General features: G+C 43.8%; 1 protein-coding gene across 2 annotated transcripts in view; it reads right to left on the bottom strand.

Moving 5' to 3' along the window:
* Positions 1 to 20626, bottom strand: part of PARN (poly(A)-specific ribonuclease) — an 806720-nt gene that overhangs the window by 598522 nt on the left and 187572 nt on the right. For both annotated transcript variants that reach the window (XM_085628287.1, XM_085628288.1), the window contains exon 13: positions 19148 to 19225. In XM_085628287.1, coding sequence (XP_085484413.1) covers positions 19148 to 19225 — 78 coding nt within the window. The remainder of the gene's footprint in view (positions 1 to 19147; positions 19226 to 20626) is intronic.

Genomic DNA, 20626 nt, shown 5'->3' with positions numbered 1-20626 from the left:
AGCGCAGCAGTTCAAACTTCTCACACACATACCAAGCCCTACTCAACAGGACCAAAATACCTGAACAGCTGCATACACTTTCACCAACCCACCCACCAGACACCTACTTTCTGCTTCACTCTGTCGCACTGTGTCACACACACTTCCCGCATGTGCAAAAGCAACAATGGAGGGTGCTCTTTCTCCTACATCACACCCAAGATATGAATCAACTTCCCTCAACAGATCAGAGCCTCCTCCTCACTCTTGAGATCAGCAGGAAGATGAAGATTTGGCACTTCATATAAGCACCTTTGGGACCACACACCTACACACCTGCCCAAGCACCTGGATACCCTCTTGGGTGATTAGGGCACTATACAAATCAACATAACTCATTTGAATATGTTCTGTAACTTTCAGATTGAGCAAGAAAATAAATGCTACCAGTATGATTTCAATGGTTTAGTAAGCGGCATTTGACATAGAACATAACAGCCTGATCAACCACATGTCACAAATCGACATTCATTTTGATGCTCTGAATTTGTAGCTTGAGACTGGTGCTGGCCTTTCCTACACATCCACTCTTCTACAGTTTACCATGGGTTTAGTGAAACCTGTGTTCCTTCAACAATATATGGGGTTCCACATAGAGCGGCCTATGCTCTTCCCACCTTCTAAATGTAAAATATTTACCAGTTTCCACTTATCAACTTGATGTAGGTTTCTGCTGGATAACTATTTAGGCAAGCAGTCTCTAGTACAACGGTCTCAAATACTCCTCTAAACCTGTACACTTACCAGCAAATAGCACCATCGTTGCCTGGATAAGTATCAAGTAAAACTAAAAAGAGGCGGTGTCAACAGGACCAAATCTGTGGAACTTATTACTTCAGGCAGCATCTCCGAACAGCCTACTCAACCACATTAACATGTGAGATTTAATTGATTTTAATTGTAATTCTAGTTCTTAGCGGAAGTCTTCAACTAATGATCAAATTAAGACACGTATGTTGTAAAATTAGGTCTTTGTTTGCTGCTCATGTATGTATTTTAAGCCGTGCAAATACTTACTGGACATTCCTTGTGACCACTACTGCCTAGCTATGAGAAAAATAATTCTTGATCTATTTAACTACTATGTGCCCTATGTAGCCTGTAGTACGTAACCTGTGAAGCCAATCAGGACCAGCCATTCACATTCCAGACGCTGAAATAGGACCGACACTGTTTCAAGATCACTGTATATTTCATATTGATGCCTCTACCCTTACACTCAAACTACGTTTTACAGTGTGTGAAATATAAGAAAAATAAAACAGTGCTAGCATTCTACATCTTTTCCTTTACCCACTTGTTTTGTGTTTAGCTTGGCAAATCAAATAATATTATAGTTACTCTTTGCACAGCTGTGCCGCCAACTGCATATTCCCTTTAATTTATTTAATTTAAAAGAAGAATTAGAAATGTTAGATTGTTTCTTATGTATTGCCAATTTAACAGTTCAATTGGATCAAATCAAAAAGAAAATGTAACTTGGATAAGCACACTTGCCTTAAAAATAGATCTTCAAGTGTTTTAGGATCCTATATGTAGATGGCCCTGTTTAGTGACCACACGTTTATCAGTTATGCATCTTTAACACTATCAAATATGAACCAGATACCTCAAAAATCAGGATGTCCCCATATATGAAATGTGAGGAAACGTAAAAAAATGTATTCACAAAGAGTTGATGGAGCAAGGTTTCATGAAAAGAAGCTTGCTTGGACGCAATCCTCTAAAATAACATGTAATAACGTAGCCAACCTGTTCAGTAAATACTAATATCGCATTATATTGTATCTAGGGGAAGCTTTTATATGTGTATTACTAACAAGTAACCCGAGTGACTAAAGATGGCCACCAAACAACGCGGGATTTCTATTGCGCATGCGTCTACTGCATCTACGTAGTACGACACTATGCTTTGGTGGGAAACTTGCAGCTGCGCAATAGCTCTAAATATGGCCACTTGAAACTCACGTTAACGCATATGCTACTGCTTGAACTAAACCTCGTAAGTTCTATTAAACACTAAAGCAAAAGATTAAAGTAAGTAAATGGGGATAGAATAGAGATAAGTGGTATACAGAGAAATCATTTATTGTCACATTCTAACGTGTCTTTTTCTGACTTTATTAGTTCTTATTTGGGCCTCGGAGTGACAAATCTCTACCCCATCTGATCTGCGCACATGCGCATAGAAACTTGCTGGAAACAATATGGCACACTTGAAACCCAGCCACATTGAACTGAGACACCTGGGAAGAAGAACTGTTGACCTGAACACAGGAAGAAAATCAAATATTGTTGCAAATTTGTATAGATCATAATGTGAAATAGGGGTGGGAATAAAGCTATTGGAAAGTGAATTAAGGGGTGGGACATACAACAATGAACCAAAGAGAAAGTATAACTTTTAATATGGTGTGATGAACTCATCTCCTCACTGACCATTTAGAATAAGGGAAAAGACGAATTTTGAAACTTTGGGGGTGGTACACGAGAACAAAATAGTATAATTGAGGTAAGTTAGCTAGAGACTATTGTCAGACTTGTCAGATCCGTCATTCCGACTCGTCACCAACCCAACGCACATGCTACTATAGATTCTGTCCGAGACGCTGTCTCAGACCCTGCTGCTGCCAGAAACTCTGCTCGAGAAATTGAGATACTGATCGATAATCTAATCAACTAGAAGGGGATTTTGAAAGAGGGACATTAGAAGAGAGTAGTGCTAGAGAGGGGTGCAGCGCTGGCGTTGCACTTTAGAAGAGGTCACCTTCTCAGATCTGAATATGCCTGATCCTCTGTTTTTCATCCTGTCCTGGGAGATTATATCTGACCCCATCTTTAAGGAATTGGGTTCATCTATCACCATAGGTAAATATAATTCTGTGAAGCCTGTGTGTACCTGCTCTCTCTTCCTCCCTTTTCCGGGTACCGTCTTCATTGATCATTATTATGATTTTGCTATATTTGACTTTTATCTTGCCTCTTGAGAGAAGGTGTTTTCTGACTCACAAATTATTCATTTAGATAAAGATTTTCAAAACTTCATGAGTCTGTGGTTATTCGAAGATAAAAGTTAATGTCATTATACCTTAAACTAACTCAGCAACCCAATTTATTGAGGAGAGGAAAATTATTGATAAGATAATCGAGTTGGTAAGATTTGGTAAAGGTGAATCTCAAATTTCAGGTAACACAAAAATTGATGCCAGGGGGTTTTACTAGCTTATTTGTGTGAATGTTTTGGGCCCAGGTGAGTATTAGGTATGTGTCTGTAACCAGAGCTGGTAATCGCGCTCCATCAACATTAGCACTGTGCTTTTGGACTATGGTAGGTTTGTCAGCCTAACCATGTTTCTAATAGGTTAGCATGACCCCGGGTTGCTCTTTGTCACATCTGCTCAAATGCAATATTTCATCACAAGTCAACGTACACGTAACCCATTACAGATGGCCTAGTGCTGGGATGTGAAAAAAACTCCTTAATTCCAACAGGGCGGCAAAATCAGTGGTTCTATTTGTAAAAAATACTGTCAGTCGCTATCAAACTACTAAATATCAAAGATCCTCAGCTGCATCACTAAAGTGCCTAGAGAACACAAAGCGCGTGTTGGTTGTTTGCTTCTCTTCTACATTGGCACTAAGATACAAGCATATCTTCTTCCATCCCTATTCCACTGGAGATAGATTTACCTTCAACCTGACCCTAACATGTTTTTTTTTTGTGTGTACAAAAATACAAACTATGCTGAAGTATGTACGGAAACGGCCCTAGAATCTAAATATTCATGAGAATACTGCTCTTCACAGACTGCAAAAAAACGAGAGATTACTGTGAAACTCTGCCATGGAGCGGGGGGGGGGGCCGGGGGAGGAGCATCCTGCTACTGAACACCCAAAGAAACAAAAGCAAAATGCAAGCTATGCTTTACATTTTCGAGAATACTATTACAAGAAAAATTCCTAATATCACAGAAGCCGCCATGAATAATGGGCATTACTTGTAGGACGGAATTAGAGTATCTCAACAGGACATCCACCAGGACACCATTGATATACGGGTACCAAAAACCTATAAGTACCCTGAGGACCCACACCTTAGACCTATTGGGTCCACTATGGGGTCTGCCACAGGATCTCTGTCCAAATACACAGATTTATTTTTAAAACCTCTGGTTGCTGCCCACCCTGCTTATGTCAAGGATACAGGGCCAATGATTGCTAATTGGAAGGAATTATTTTTGAGCCCATTACAGATACCCTAGTCATTATGGAAATCTAAGCATTGTATACGAACATTCCACAACCAGAAGCATTTGAAGCAGTTAAAACACTTGACAGGATTGGCACTAATGATCATCATGCCTTTCTCCTACAGTGTTTTGATATTGTTCCTAAAGAGAACTACTTAGAGTTTAATGACTTCTGTTATTATATTAGGCTTTCATATAATGCCATATAATGTCCTCTAACGTCTGCCCAATATCCCTTATGACAACAATAACGTCCTTTCACGCATCTCACCAAGAGCGTTATATCTCAAAGACCTTCTCTTCTGCCCGGGGCTCAATAAATCCCGTCGGTGAAGTTCATGCCCGAAGTGCTGTCTTAAAAAGCCTCCATTAACCAATCAACGCTGGTGTTGGAAAATGATTTTTAACCAATGCAATTACTCCCTTCTAAACCCTGGTTATCATAAATCAGTTCCCTATCTGGCCCATTCACCACCATTGACCAAATGACGCTAGTGTTGAAAAGCGATTTTTAACCAATGGAATCACTCCATTCTAAACCCTAATTAGTATAAATCAGTTGCCTCTCTGGTCCGTCAACCAAATACTGCATAACATTGCATATCCCTGAATAAAAAGCTAATATGCTAGATGGCTCCAATCCAATTAGAACAATTCTAACTCTAATGTTTATTCTTTGCTGATTGTTCTAATCAGAACTATTACCCTTTTTCCAATCCAGTTCGGTTTAGCCCTCCTGAAGGATCGAACTCGCCACCCTGCCAATTCATTATGTCATCATCCTTTATATTACGCTATAAACGATCCTCTCTTAAAACCCAAGCAAACGTGTCAAAGGATCCTCAACCAAAATCCGTGCCTATACAAAAAACAATTCTACAACTTTTCGAAAAATATTATTTAATCTCCGAAAAATTCTCAGAAAAAAGGAGGGGGTTTTTGTGGTTCTTAATTATTAAACCAGTTTTCCTGTATGATTCCAGATTAAAAATTCTATTCGGCGTCCAAGACTCGAACTCACTACCTTCACCCTAGATCTTGTTTCTATTCTCACTGTTCCTATTGAGCTATCAACTTTCCTAGATCAATCCACTATATATAAGCATCTCATGTATTATCCTATGCGCAATTCAACCATGCCACCTTCTTCCAACCAAAATTCCAGCAGTTCAACTTTCTCATAAAAACTGGTTATTACTCCCTCAAATTAAAAAATAATGTAGCTCATGATCACTATTCAAACCCGAGCTTACTGCTCTGCACCGGCTGATCCATCTCGCCTCCTGCTGTCTTAAATATAGCTCTATATCACCTCCCCTTGAACTCTGTGTGATTCTTTGCAACCCATGAAACCTGGGTTTGACGTTAGAGGATATTATATGGCATTATATGAAAGCCTAACGTGGCGTTTTTTTATTATTTTAGCTACGATTATATTCGGAAGTTGTTGGCATTTTGGATCAATTTTGCCTTTTATTAGAGGCATTTAACTTGCATTGAGAAAGGTACGTTGTTCTTAATTCATGATGACTGTCTAGTGTTTTTAAAAAAAGGAAAATGCTACATACCAGTATGCATCTGTTCTTGGCACGTAGAGCTGCAGATCTACACACTTTTGCATAGACCGCCATCTGGTGTTGGGCCCGGATGTTTGCAGTTTGTTTTTCCTCTTGGAAAGTCTTTGGAAGTCACGAGGTCGGTGACTCCTCCTTTGGATCGTATTGCGCATGGGCTTCGGCTCCAGCCTCAGATTGTTTTTCGCCAGCAGGGAAAGATGGAGCGTAGTAATAACAGTGAAGATGCCCATGTGTGTTGTATCTAGATAAGATAGACTGTAACAGATACAGGTAGCCGGGTGGGCGTGTGTAGATCTGCAGCTCTACATGCCAAGAACAGATGCAGACTGGTAAGTAGCATATTCCGTTGAGGCATATGAGCTGCAGATTACACACTTTTGCATAGACTATATAGCAGTTCCCAAACTTAGCAGCGACCACGGGTGTCTGTTGCAGTGGTTTGAAATAGTGTTTTCAGTACAGCCTGGCCCACACTAGCTTGTTGCTTGGTGCTTGGTTTGCACATCTACACAATAGTGTTTAGTGAAAGTGTGCGGTGTTGACCATGTAGTTGCTTTGCAGATATTATCTAGTGGGATGTTCCCTAGAAATGCCATGGAAGCCCCTATCTTCCATGTAGAATGGGCTTTAGGGGGAACGGAAAGCTTTCGTTTTGCTTTGTGGTAGCAAATTTGGATGCATTTTACAATCCACCTAGCTATCCCTGATTTTGAGATGGGGTTGCCCTTGTGTGGTGGAGAGAAAGAGACAAACAGTTGTTTGGTCTTTCGGAAAGGTTGTGTTCTCTGAATATAGTAAAGTAAGGCTCGTTTGACATCTAGCATGTGCAGAGCCCTTTCTGCAACGGTCTGAGGTTGCGAGAAAAATACTGGTAATTCTACAAATTGGTTTAGGTGAAAAGGGGAAATGACTTTAGGTAGGAATCAATCAATCAATCAAAGCATTTATATAGCGCACTACTCACCCAAGGGGTCTCAAGGCGCTATATAGGAATTTTGGGTTGGTACGGAGAACAACCTTGTTCTGGTGCATTTGAAGAAAAGGTTCTTGTATGGTAAGTGCTTGTATCTCACTGACCCTTCTAAGGGAAGTGATGGCTACAAGGAAAGCTGTTTTCCATGTGAGGAATTGCAGTTCGCTGTTATGCAAAGGTTCGAAGGGAGGCCCCATCATCCTTGTGAGAACGATATTTAAGTTCCACACAGGTGAGGGTGGTACTCTGGGGGGAATAATTATTTTGAGGCCTTCCATGAAGGCTTTAATGGCAGGTACTCTGAAAAGCGATAGGTGCTGCCTGTTTTGTAAGTAAGCTGCAATTGCTGCGAGGTGTAGCCGAATGGATGTATAGGCTAGATTACACCTTTGTAGGTGGAGTAAGTAGCATATGATGTGTTGTATAGACGCGTCTAGAGGATTGATTGTGTTATGGCAATAAACAACAAATCTTTTCCACTTGGCGGCGTAGCAGGCTCTAGTGGTAGGGCGTCTAGCTTCTCTGACGACGTTCATACAGTCAGGGGGAAGGTTTAGGTACCCGAATTCTAGGATTTCAGGAGCCAGATCACAAGGTTGAGCTGAGCTGGGTCCGGGTGCCTGATCTCTCCATGGTTCTGGGTTAGGAGGCATGGTGAGAGGTGTATCTTTTGGTGTGGTACTACCGAGATTTCCAGCAGCGTGGTGTACCACGGTTGTCTGGCCCACGGAGCTACTAGGATCAGTGTGAGGGAGTGCTGTTGTAGCTTTCGCACCACTAATGGAATGAGTGGGAGAGGCGGAAAAACGTACGCAAATTTGCCTGACCAGTTCACCCATGTCGGATTTCCTTTGGACAATGGGTGTGGGTATCTGGCGGCAAAACTTGGGCATTTTGTGTTTTCATGGGTGGCGAAGAGGTCTATGTGCGGATGCCCCCACATTTGAAAGAAAGGATGAAGAACCTGTGGGTGAAGTTCCCACTTGTGAATCTGTTGTGTGTGTCTGCTGAGCAGATCTGCCACGGTGTTTTGGACTCCTGGGACATGTTGAGCTAGGAGAAAGATTTTTGGGGGAATTGCCCATATCCATATGCTCTGTGCTAATTGAGAGAGCTGTGGAGAGTGTGTGCCGCCTTGCTTTTGAATATAATACATAGCCATCCTGTTGTCTGTGCGAATGAGGACTGCCTTGCCTGAAATCTGTGTTTGAAAAGATTTCAGGGCTAGAAAGATCGCTAGTAACTCCAGACGGTTGATATCGAGTAACTTTTGTTGCGGCGTCCATGTGCCCTGCACTGTGAGGTGTAATAGATGAGCTCCCCAGCCGGAGAGCGATGCGTCCGTTGTTAGTATTATCTGGGGAACCGGGTCAAGGAACGGTCGATCTTTGGAAAGGTTTTTGGTGTTCCACCACTGCAGAGAGCGATGGGTGCGACCGTCTACCAACACCAGATCTGTCAGTTGCCCCTGGGCCTGGTTCCATTGGTGTGCTAAGCACTCTTGGAGCGAACGCATCTTGCGTCTTGCGTGGGGCACTATAAAAATGCAAGAGGCCATCATCCCTATCAGTTGCATAAACACTCGTGCTGGAAGGGAGTGTTGGGGTATGAATTTGTCGCAAAGCCTGAATGCTTGCAATCCTGGCCGGATTGGGGTAGGCTATTGCCTTTGAGGTGTCTATGGTGGCACCAAGGTATTGTTTTATGTGGGATGGTGTTAGCTGGGACTTTTGGTGGTTCACCGTGAAGCCTAGTTGGTTAAGTAGTTGAATTGTGGTGGCGGTGTGGTGTACACATTGGTTGTATGAAGTGGCTTTTATCAGCCAGTCGTCCAAGTATGGGAAGACGTGAATGTGCGGTCTTCTGAGGTGTGCCGCCACCACCGCTAGGCACTTGTTGAATACCCGTGGTGCTGTTATGACTCCGAATGGGAGCACCTTGAACTGGTAGTGTTGCCCATTGACTACAAATCTGAGGTACTTTCTGTGAGCATGGTGTACTGGAATGTGGAAGTATGCGTCTTTCAAGTCCAGTGTGGAGAGAAAGTCGTTCTGGGAGAGGAGCGGAAGTACCTGCTGAAGCGTTACCAGGTGAAAATGGACTGAGTGTATGTATGTGTTTAGGGGCTGGAGATCTAGAATAGGTCGTAGAGTCTCGTCCCTTTTTGGTATGAGAAAATATAGGGAGTAGACCCCTAAATTTTGTTGATTGACAGGAACGTTTTCTATTGCCTATTTTTGAAGGAGGGAGTTTACCTCCTGCTTTAGCAATGTCGAATGTTCTTGTGATATTGGGCGTTGCCTGGGTGGAATGTTTGGGGGGTAGATGTTAATTCCAGGCAGTATCCTGACCGAATAATTTGGGTCACCCATTTGTCTGAGGTGATGGTCTCCCAGACATAGAGGAAATTTGTGAGTCTGCCCCCGACTGGGGTGGAATGGTCTGGGGGGAGCGGGGGGAAGTCATTGGGTAGTAGGTGTGGCAGAAAGGGCGTTGTTTGTTTTGCCTCTGCCCTTGTTGTTGTTACCCCTGTAGCCGCCTCTTTGGTAACCTTTTGTAAAGGTGGTCTGAGTAGGGGACTTGTACGATGTGGACGCTGTGTCTGAGGAGTAGCCTCTGGATGCACTCCGAAAGGATGAGCGGCGAAAGGAGCGTCTGGGCGGGTGAGACTGTAAGGCCCCCATGGATTTTGCGGTATCCGTGTCCTTTTTCATCTTTTCTAAGGCCTCATCCACCCGAATAGATGTTCTTGATCAAAGGGATGGTTAAGGATGGAGGCTGGTACTTCTGGTTTAAACCCAGATACCCTTAACCAAGCATGACAACGGAGAAGGACGCTGGTGTTAATGGCCCTGGAGGCTGTGTCTGCTGCATCTAGGGCACAACGTATAGAGGTGTTTGTGATTGTTTTACCCTCTTGAATTAACTCGTTGGCTTTACTTTTATATTTTTCAGGGAGATGTTGCATTATACTCTCTAATTCGTCATAATGAGCCCTGTCATATCTGGCCAGCAGTGGTACAAAAGGGGGTGGTGATGGACGGAGCATCAGAACCAATCAAACACTCACACTCAGCCAACAGATCTGGGTTTGATCTTTAGCCCACTCTGCCACCCCAGCGGTGCCTGAGTGTTTGCTATACGCCATATGTTGGCAGCCTGGGATGCTGTGCGTTTGCCTGAAGCATCTAGCAGTTTTGACTCCTTGTCAGATGGTGGTGCATCACCTGACGCTTGTGAGTTTTCCCTTTTACGTGCCGTAGAGACCACTAAGGAATCTAGTGGCGCTGGTCCTCTGATGTAAGAAGGATCTGAGGGAGCAGGTTTGTACTTCTTTTCGATACGTGGATTAAGGACCCTGGCTCTAACTGGGTCTTTAAAAACGTCTGCCGCATGCTTTACTGCCCCTTTGAGCATGGGCAGTATGGAGGTGGACCTCTGTGTAGTATCGAATGTGTCTAGGAGGAAATCTTCATCCACAGGGTCATTATGCATATCCACTCAATGATAATGTGCTGCTCTTTGCAGAAGATGGTTAAACCCTAAAGCATCTTCTGGTGGAGATGGCCTAGAAAGGTAAATATCGTCTTGTGGGACGTTGGGGATATCTGGTATATGGTAATCGTCCCATGGATCTGGAGATCCTGTAGGGGTGGGGTCTTGAGGCACATCCCCTGTATCATAATATGGGTCCCCGTGATCATCATCGTCTGGAGACAGAGTAGGAGAACGATGAGGTGGGGTGGAGAGGGTGGAGGTGGGGAAGGAGGAGGAGGTGGAGGAGGAGGGGAAGGTATTCTGAATGGAGGGGTAGCAGAGTCCTTCCTCTTTGGAGGTGGAGGCGGAGCAGGCTTCTCCAAATGTCTCTTCTTAGTAGAGTGTCAAATGTCCAGTTTTTGGATCCTTGGTGAGTTTTTTGCAAGGGATCTGGTGTAAATAGCTCCGGTGAGGTAATTAGGTCCGTCGGCGCCGAAGGCGTCGGGGCCGATGATTTTTTAGGTTTTTCCGTGCCTGTTTGATGTTTAGAACCTGGCTTGGGACCCTCCGGTCTCTTGGTCGGCGCCGAGATGGGCTTCGAAGTGTCGGTACCGGTGGCCTTGTGTGGTTTGGTCGGCACCGAAGATGGCGTCTGTGCCGAAGGGCTGGGTTTCGACCCCAAGGGCTTCGGTGCAGAGCTCGGTGTGGAGGTGGAGGCCTACTTCTTTTTCGGTGCCGAAGTGCGTTTCTCGGCACCGCTGGCAGGCTGGCTCGAGCCAGAGCCACCGGAAGGCTTACTTGGCTTCTTCACCGGGCCCGAAGGTGGGGTGTGTGAAGCAGTGTCTCTGGTCTTGCCTAGGCCCGGAGGCGAAGGCGTGACCGAAGCCTTTTTGGGTGTCAGCGCGGGTGTGGGTAGATTGGTACTCACGACCCTCTGCGCCGCGGTGATGTCCTCCACATCTGACTCGTCGGCCTCGGAAGCGCTGACGAGGTCCTCTTCAGTACGATGATGTTCCGGATCGTGGATGTCGTCTCCGAAGATGTCGACTGGAATGGACGTCGAGGAGTGTGCCATGTTCCTTGTAGCTCTTCGGTCCCGAATAGTCTTTTTGGATCGGAAAGACTTACAGGCTGGACAGTCTCGAGCCTCGTGTTCTGGGGAGAGGCAAAGGTTGCATACCTCATGAAGATCGGTGTGGGGAAATTTGGACCCACATCGAGGGCACTTTTTAAATGGAGTTCTTTCCATGAGCCGGGACCGGAGCCTGGGTAGGCCCGAAGGCCGCCGTCGACGACTGGAACCGAAGGTGTGCGTCGATGAGAAGGCGCGTTGATTGAAGAGATCGTGATCTAAACAATACAGCGATTGGGGTGAGGATTGCGCGTCGAACTGGAAGCTGTTCGGAACCGGAGCGCGAAGATCACATCCGAGCCCGATGGCGGAAAAAAACCAATCTGAGGATGGAGCCGAAGCCCATGCGCAATACGATCCAAAGGAGGAGTCACCGACCTCGTGACTTCCAAAGACTTTCCAAGAGGAAAAACAACCTGCAAACATCCGGGCCCAACATCAAATGGCGATCTACGCAAAAGTGTGTAATCTGCAGCTCATATGCCTCGAACATATATTTTTAAAAAGTTAAAAATAGGTGGAGAATGATTGGTTATAATTTCAGAGACAAGGACTGTTTTTCACATATCGTATCGATATCCATGATAGTTTTTGGTGAGTATAGATCACCTAGGGCTATTGTCGCATGGGGAAGTCATGGAGAGAGAGAAGTTCAACATACACATTTTGCTGTCTAACTTGTATATAGATAACACTGGTGGGAAGATGGATCCAATAGTTGAAGAAACGTGGATGCAACAAGAAAAAGCTGGGGGTAATAATTTCAGGACTCACATGGTCCAAGAATTGTCTGTAAAATTGGCGTATGTGCGTCCTCTTGAACTCTGAATCAGTAAAATCTGAGGTTTGATATTAAAAATTGTTTGAGGTTGAAAAGCTTCAGGTGAATTAGGAAGTAGGATGTATAGTCGATAGGTGTTGCCTAGTGCAATATAAATTATGAGTTCAACAAACGTTGTTGTGATATAGTAAAATCAAGTGAGAATAGAGTGAATTCATGTATTTGAAAAATAATTTTTTTTTGTATTGTTCATATTATTGTGTAAAAACTTGTTTTTCTGTTTCTTTTGTACCCTTTACAGCCCTGAGGACGTCCTAAGGGTAGGACGAAACGCATTGGCTTAACAAGGGCAAAGAGGTTGATAAAGCTTTGTGAAATTTATTTGGAAGACCAATATTTTGTGAATTATTGAATCACCATCAATTGAAGATACCACGTTTGTGATAAATAATGAAATTTAGAAGACAGAAGACTAGAGTTCATGGACTTTTTTATGGCGTTCCTTCCTCACAATATTTGATGTTTATGGATTTCATGGCTGTATGACAGGTTGCATTATCTATCCAAGTGTATTTTGATTACCGAAACGCGTCGGCACAATCCTGCTCTGTTCTCTATTGTGGATAAAAGTTTTAGATTCAAACAATACGTTTTAATCTCTTAACTAAAAAAAAGGATAACTTATGAATGGGAATAGTATAGGGGGCAAAAGATACCACACTGATATCCCGGTTTTTAATATTTGGCATGTATGCTTCCTATTTAAGTGTGTGAGTGTTTGAGTGACTTGGAGTGGTAGGATATGCTTTTGTTCTGAACTTGCAGTGAACTCACATTTATATACGTGTCTGAGAATGGTTTATTGTAAACTTCTAAAATAATTCATATTGAGAAAATAAATCATAAAAAGAACCTGTCTGACTTAGGATTCTTAATATTATAGGAATTTATTTTTTGGGAATAATCTGGAGAAGCTAGTGTTCTGTTACTGCAAGTGTCCAACAGTGAGAGCTGCACCGTGATGTTCCCTGAGGTCTTGGCCACAAGTCCCTTGGCCTAGCAAGATAGACACCTCTATAAAAGTCGATGGGGCTTATGGTGCTGTGGGGTAGTTGTCCCCTATGAGAAAGACCCTTTCCAGTGGAATCAAGGTGTTTGGAGAGCCACAATACACATTGCGCGGGCAAACCGCTGAGGGCCAGTGATACTTCCTTGACAAGTGAGGGGCCGTCAGCACTTAGAAGACATCGGGGTGGCCCCCCTCATGCTTCACTAGAAATCCCCCAGGGGTGGCCTCCTCAACTACCTGGATAGACCTCGGCCACGAATCACGACTCCTAAGAGCTGCGAGACTCTCCTCCCTCTTGAGCCTAGCTCCACTATGGCACATACTAAATAAGACCTTCTGGAGAGCGTCTGCACTTTTAAGGCTGAACTCTGAGATGAACTTCAACAAGACTTCAAAGGGCTTACAGACTTACACTTGGACCTAGGATCTAAAACTGCTGAATCGAGATCTGAGACTCTGTGCGCTAGCATATACTGGAGGCAGAGGGTGTGGAAGCTGGCCAGCCCACCACAGCAGCATGATGTGCCACACTGGTGGAGCACCTTAAAGAAGAAATTAAGTTGGATGATGTTGAGAACCACTCGAAAAGGGATTACTGGACGCTCTGAGGACTAAGCAAAGAGACTCCAGACTCAAATCTCGAAACTTAGTGGGAATACTTTTCTCTCTTCGGAGCGATCGACACCCCAAAATACGTGTAGACATGGTGCATCATGCTGGTTCAGAGCTACATGCCCAGCAACAAAGACCTAGAGATGTGCTTGTTAAATTCTACTATTTTACTGAAAAAGAAGTTCTACAGAAAGCTGAAAAGGCGGGGGGATGTCAGTTTTTACAGATACTCTTGCACATTCTACCTGGATGTTGGCTGGTTTACTTTGCCGCACTAAGCAGAGATATGACAACTCATGAAGAAACTGAGAGGATGGCATACTATACCTTTTGGTCTCCTTAGGATTAGGGGACAATTGTCATGTCGTCACAGAGGTCTGAAGGGCAACGGCCTTGCTCTGAGTGTGAGAGACGTGCCCAGAAACTACGCTGGAGAGGTCTGGGTCCCGAGCCGCAAGGGGGTAACTCAAACTGGAGCCATCAAAGAAGCCGGAATGGGAACTGGCAGGCTAGCGGAGGTGAAGAACGGCCCCTGGGGGGAGCCCAGAGTTTAAAGGATGGAACTGATGGACTGGAGCCACCCTAGAGGGCTGGACTGCAAACGGATGTATGTTGCCCAGATCAAGAAAGTCTTCCAGCTCCCACCCTGCTACAAACTACGGACAAGCAAGCAGGGCTATGCTGTCCCAGTCACAGTACTTCAACTTTGATGCATGATGTACCGGCTGCTTGGGGATGCGGGGTCCCTGTGCGGCAACCCCTGCAGGGTCATCTGTGTGCAGTTGCCAGAGACAGCCTGGCAGAGAATTTTCCTCCCTCAAGATGCAGGGGGCTGCCTCACCCCCCTTCCTTGCTCGCATCAGTGTATAGGCATGGATATTACCAAAATATAGCCATATGCCTAGCCGAGCTGGGCAGAGACCCAGATGTTTCTCGCTGGTCCTCTGGCTGTACCTAGATGGAATGTACCTAGGCCGGGGTTCGTTGTACTGGTCGGGAAGGAGAGCCTTCCTGGCTCTGAGAGGTGATACTGAGGGCAGATAGCGCCCACAAACAAGAACTCTTCTGGGGGGACGGCTTATTTCCTCACCACTAAGTAATTCATGGTTTGTTATTTTCTGTTCTCTGTTGGAGGAATGGAGGGGGGCTGGACAATGTCCACCACACCAACGCTCTCATGCAGTCTTGGGCAAACATCTCATTCAAGCTTCCACTTCTAGTCCATGAATTGTTCAGATAGTCATGCCTAATGCACGGGTCTGAGTTAATCCATAAAAAGGGGTCATACGACATCCTTCGGGAGTGCTGCCCAGACACTGGCTTCCAATAGACTCCTCTCCAACTGAAAGACCAAGTGAAACAAACCATGCGTATCCAACAGCCTACTACTCTTCACCCCCTACCAAGCAACAGGGGGCAGCAACCTTCCTGAAATGCAATTTCCCTCTTCAAATCTTCCACACTAAAGTGGACAGAGATGGCGGACACCTCATTATGGTTAGGTCATTAGAGGGGCACCCCATCACTTTTTCCACGGTTTACACACCAAGTTCGGCACAAGACTTACCTTTTTCAGTTCTTGAAAGAGTTGTCCAGAATGGCTCAAGTAGAGATTATTCTAGCCAGTTTTCTCAATATGGTGTGAGACCCAATAAAAAGGGATAGGGAAGGAGGGAGAAGGACATGTGCAGGAGCTTTTTCAAAATGCCTGACGAAGGCCCTGGAAGAGTTAGGCTTAAGGGATACCTGGCAGGTGAGGGATGAAATAGGTCAACAAATTGATGAGTTATGTGAACTTAATCTCTTCTCCACCTAATAAAACGCTCCTATGTCATGGGGATAAAGTGTGCAGCCAGTGTTATAAGGCCCCGAGAGAACAGAGGAAAAAGAAGTACATTAGAGAGATGCTTGACTACTCTAGGGTGCCTATGGGTGATAATGCTGTAAGGGCTGAAGTGTTCTGACACTTCTACGCTGATTTCTATTTTTGATTACTCCCTCCCTGCTCGGAGCAGTCAGGACAACTTTCAGGTGAGAATACAATGGCCCAGGCTCATTGACGTGCAGAGGCATTCACTAGTGGGCCGGATTCAACTCAAGTAAGTCAAACAAGGGAGGAAAACCAGCACACTTATTAAAAATCACAGCCTGGATGGCCTCCCGGTCCAATTCTACGAAACATACGCATTTAAGTTATCCCCGAAACTTGCAGCCATATTCAATCACTATGCTGACACAGGCACAAGCACTTTAAAGATGGGGGTGGCTGTTGTTGCAGTCCTACTGAAGTCCAGCGCAGTGCATCCTATCACCTAATAGCCCTCTTAAATATTGAGGCAAAGCTTTTCACGGAAATCCTAGCCACCCACCTCAATAAGTTGCTTTTGACTGTGGTAAACCCTGACAACAGCATATTTGTCCAGGAATGCCAAACCCACAATAAAATCCAGACAGCCAGCCACCTGATGAAGGCCTCCGTCAAGAACATACCAGTGATCCTTCTATCCTTGGACATAAAGAATGCCTTCAACATGGTGGATAGGGATTTTCTGAGTCTCGATCTTCAAATGGACAGGGGAGCTCTGTTGTTGATTATCTTTTCAAGCTATGCACACTTAACAGCCTTTGTCACACTGAATGGTTGTCCCATGACCACCTCGCTTTTTCCATGGGCTTCAGGCAGGAAAGCCCCTGTCACCACTTCTGTTTGACCTCTTTAAAGAATCCCTACCCTGCTGAATTCTGCAATCTCTAGCTGGGTGAGGGATCATGTTCAGGCCGAATAATTCAAAATCTTACTGTACGCCCATGACCTACTTCTAATGCTAGGCTATCAGAGCAACTCACTCTCCGAGATAATAGATTTACTCAAGAACTTTGAGCCTTGCTAAGCAGGATTAACGCAATAAACATTTACATCTTCCCAAGTCTTCCTTACCTCCTTCAAGCCCTCCCGATAAGGTTGGGCTCTACTTAAACTAATCCAACAGTTACTGATATCCTTCATATGAAGGGGAAAGGTTCCTAGTGTCTTAGATATTACTGGCAACCAAGTTGGCGAGGGGGCGTATGGCTGCTCCCAGGATTCCCTACTATTATACTGCGGCTCAATTACAGTTGGTAGTGGAGTGGTCCATGATCCCCTTTTGCTCGCGGTCATTACAATGCAGCTTTTACACCTGCCCAGGAGGTTCAAACCATTCACAAATTTAGGGAGGGGAGCTGTAGAATGATCTGATATGTATAACAATGCTGCCCCCCCCCCCAGAAATCCCCTCCCCACTCCCCCCCAGACTTTTTCGGGATGCAAGACATCATTTGATCTGGTGAAGTCTGAGCAGGTTAGCTATGCTCAGATCTGGCACTGTGTGACACACTCCTTAGATTCATCACACTTAATGGTTAGGCACCAGAGGTACGATCTCCAGTCTCTATAAGATGTTACTAGAGCATGACGCTCCACCAACATAGCACCATAAAGGGAGTGGAGATGCATTTTGTGATCTATGTTATGAATGAACACTAGGTGAGGCTGGGCAGAGATGTACTCCATCTCAAATCTGGGATGGGAAATATACTACAAAGCATGGTACGGTTGGCACTACACTACCCACAGATTACTTCACAAATATCACAATACCTCTTCTAGATGCTGGAGAGGGTGCAACGCACTGGAAGAGGTGCCTCATGTGGTGGGAGTGTCCAGCTTTCCATCCCTTCTGGGAGGAATTAATACAAAGCATCTTGGGTTACCTGATTCCCTCATTGCCAGAAGTGTTTAGTCACCTCACTCGAGTATCTCATGATTATCCAATGCATAGGACCCGCAAAACTGACTGACTCAAAACTAGAAGAAGACTGAGTGTCTATCACTCACTCAGTGGTAGCAGTTTGTGGACCATACTTGCTATGGAACGTTTGATCAGAAATATGAACATTACTCATGTACTACACAATGTCAAATGGAAACCATATGTCAAGCTGAGCGGTGGCCCTCCAAACTCAGCCCTTCAACTGTGCTGGATGGCCTTGGGCCTCTGACTGGCATGGCTGCCGAGCCTCACATTTTCATTGAGGCTCCTGTGTAAAGATGTGAGCTATAGCATTTAAAACAGCTCTATGTTTACTCACCAGGTTTGCTTCTTTAGGTGGACACAAGGGATGGGGCATTTTTTTCTTTCTGCAGTTGGGGTTTGCAGAAGGCAAGAGGATAATTGGTGAAAACAGGGATCCAGTATACTTGCGGTCCAAAAGCTATTGTACATCGCTTTGACGATTTGATCATTGAAACTATCATTTGCATTTTACCCTTGTTGGGTTGTAATTTCTACGGCAGTCTCTGCGAGCTGAATGTTCTCTTTTCATCTGATAATGCTAGTAAAAATATATAGACAAAGAAATGTATATTTATTCACTATAAAATGGTGATTTCTCTTTTTAAATGTGCCCTTGTTATCCAGCTGTGCTAAAAACATGCTTCGGAAACCAGTAATAACAAAATTAGGTAATCTTGAAGTTAATTGTGAACACATTACAAAGTAAATTAAAATTTAGTGAAAAAGAGTTTGTTTTCTTTACATCGGCAGCTCAAAACATTACTCCAGATGTTTACATTACTGTGTATTGGGTGGTTGGTAAAATAAATGCAGAGTAAAAGTAGCAAGATCGATGCGGATGTAGCACAGAGGCAATAGCATGCCTCTCAATAGGGAGGAGCACATGCAGTCCCACTCTGCTTTTTCACGGTCTTGCTACAGACATCTCCTGTTGTATCACAGACCACATGCAGTACAATACTCCACAGAGCCAATCCTTATTCAAAACTGGATGGCTTTCATGTCAATTTCAGATGCCGTGCTCTTACTTGTGGCTTTCCTATCTGTGTTTGCCCCCTCCCCACAGGAGCATTTGGTGGAGGGGTGGTTGATCATCCATCTACTAGACCTACGACGGGAAAAGAAGTAAACTTACCACACAATATGTGTATGTAAGGGCAAGCATTTCAGTACACATCGCGATTTGCACTCTCTAGTATTGTCTGAAAGCTGTCAGCCCTGTCACTCAATGGAACGGATACCATTCTGTGCTACCTCGACACTAGATCCACATTGAAGTTTGTGTGGGAGCCAGCTTGATTTGCACTTCATTGCTTTTGCCAGAATGTCACATGTTAACAGAATGCATACTGTGCAATAAATCAATCTACTTTGAATAGGAAATTGAAATATACCACTTACTTCAGGCAGTTGGCAGAAGAACTGATGAATGGTGTGCATGACATCCAATAGCATGTTGTGGCCGACCACAAGTTTAGCCTAAGGTAGGAAAGTGCACAGCACTTGATTAAACAAAGTTGCTTGAAGAACTACAAAGTGTGCTTTTAATCTATGCATTGAATTTTTACATGATGTCAAAATGTCATGTGAAAATAAGTGTTTTACAGTTTGAACAGAAAAAAGGTTACTCAATTTAAAAGAAGTATTAATAGTAACTTTTAACGTAAATACAAGATTGCTTAGGTCCATACATTATGGGCACAGCAAAGCAAAATTAAATATATAAGTGTTGTCACAGTGTTTAACTAAAATGTACATTTAGAAGAATGTTCAAACAAAATTTGAGAAGCAGAAAATTATCTTTAATTCCACTTATTTACATGTGAACTTTGATGCTAGTTACTTGGCAGAGGTTTAATCCTGATATTCCTGGGGCACAAACATCACCTACCCAGCTATTGATAACAAATGTTAGACAGCGTGACACCAAGTGCACCAATGTGATTTGGGTCTCAAGTGCCAATGGGAAGTTGCAAATTTCCAAACACAGTGAAAACATTTAGAAGTCAAGCCCGGTTAGGCACAGAGTCTTAAATGTCCAATACAGATTACTTATAGCAGAGGGATAGCATTAAATACCAGCAAACAATCGCCAAGTCTCTGAATTATCACGCTTAAAAAATATTATACTACCTTGCATTCAAGTAACCTGTATCACCTTGTGAACACAACCCAGTTAACCCTCTAGAATCTTAACTCCGATATCTGTAGAGAAATTGCTTTCACTTTCGACAAATATATGCCACTTCACTGCACCATGACATTCTCTATACTTATTGTACTAAACCTCTCCGTTGCATCCAGCAAAAATAATCGCCCCTATTGTACTACGCACCTTTGGTATCACAATTTGTGTGCTACATTGTTTTTTTAAATCTGTCCAACCCATACCTGTCCACAGGAGATCCTCAAGTGTGCCAACCTGTTGCCGGCCCTCTGTTTGAATCCTTGGTCCAGTCCAATTCTCGCACTGCATGCCCTCCTTAGTTAACTTAATAGCTACATTTGGGAATTTCACATCACACCTAAAGGAATAATCTTTTCACTCAAGTCAAATAGTTTATTGTATACGATTACTTAAAATCGTTACAATGTACATTTAAAAAATATATATATATTTTAAACTTAATCTTCCATTAAATACTACTTTTTAGTGTCATAGTTACCAAGATTTAAAAATCTGAACAACATTATAATACACATAAAATGTTATCTAACAATTTAAAACGATCTGTGCGGATTCTATTAAAAACTTTCAGAGTTGCGCCAGTGTCTGAGAAAGTCCAGAATTGCTTTCAGCTAGATCCTTTTCAAGATATAGTGTCCATTTTAAATTCCAAACTGGACCATTTTTCTATGTTTGTTCCTGTCATTCTATCT

This window comes from Triturus cristatus, chromosome 10, assembly GCF_964204655.1.
Source record: "Triturus cristatus chromosome 10, aTriCri1.1, whole genome shotgun sequence".
Classification (NCBI taxonomy): Eukaryota; Metazoa; Chordata; class Amphibia; order Caudata; family Salamandridae; genus Triturus; species Triturus cristatus.
The sequence above is the reverse complement of the archived record's forward strand: the minus strand, read 5'-3'. Positions and strand labels throughout refer to the sequence as shown.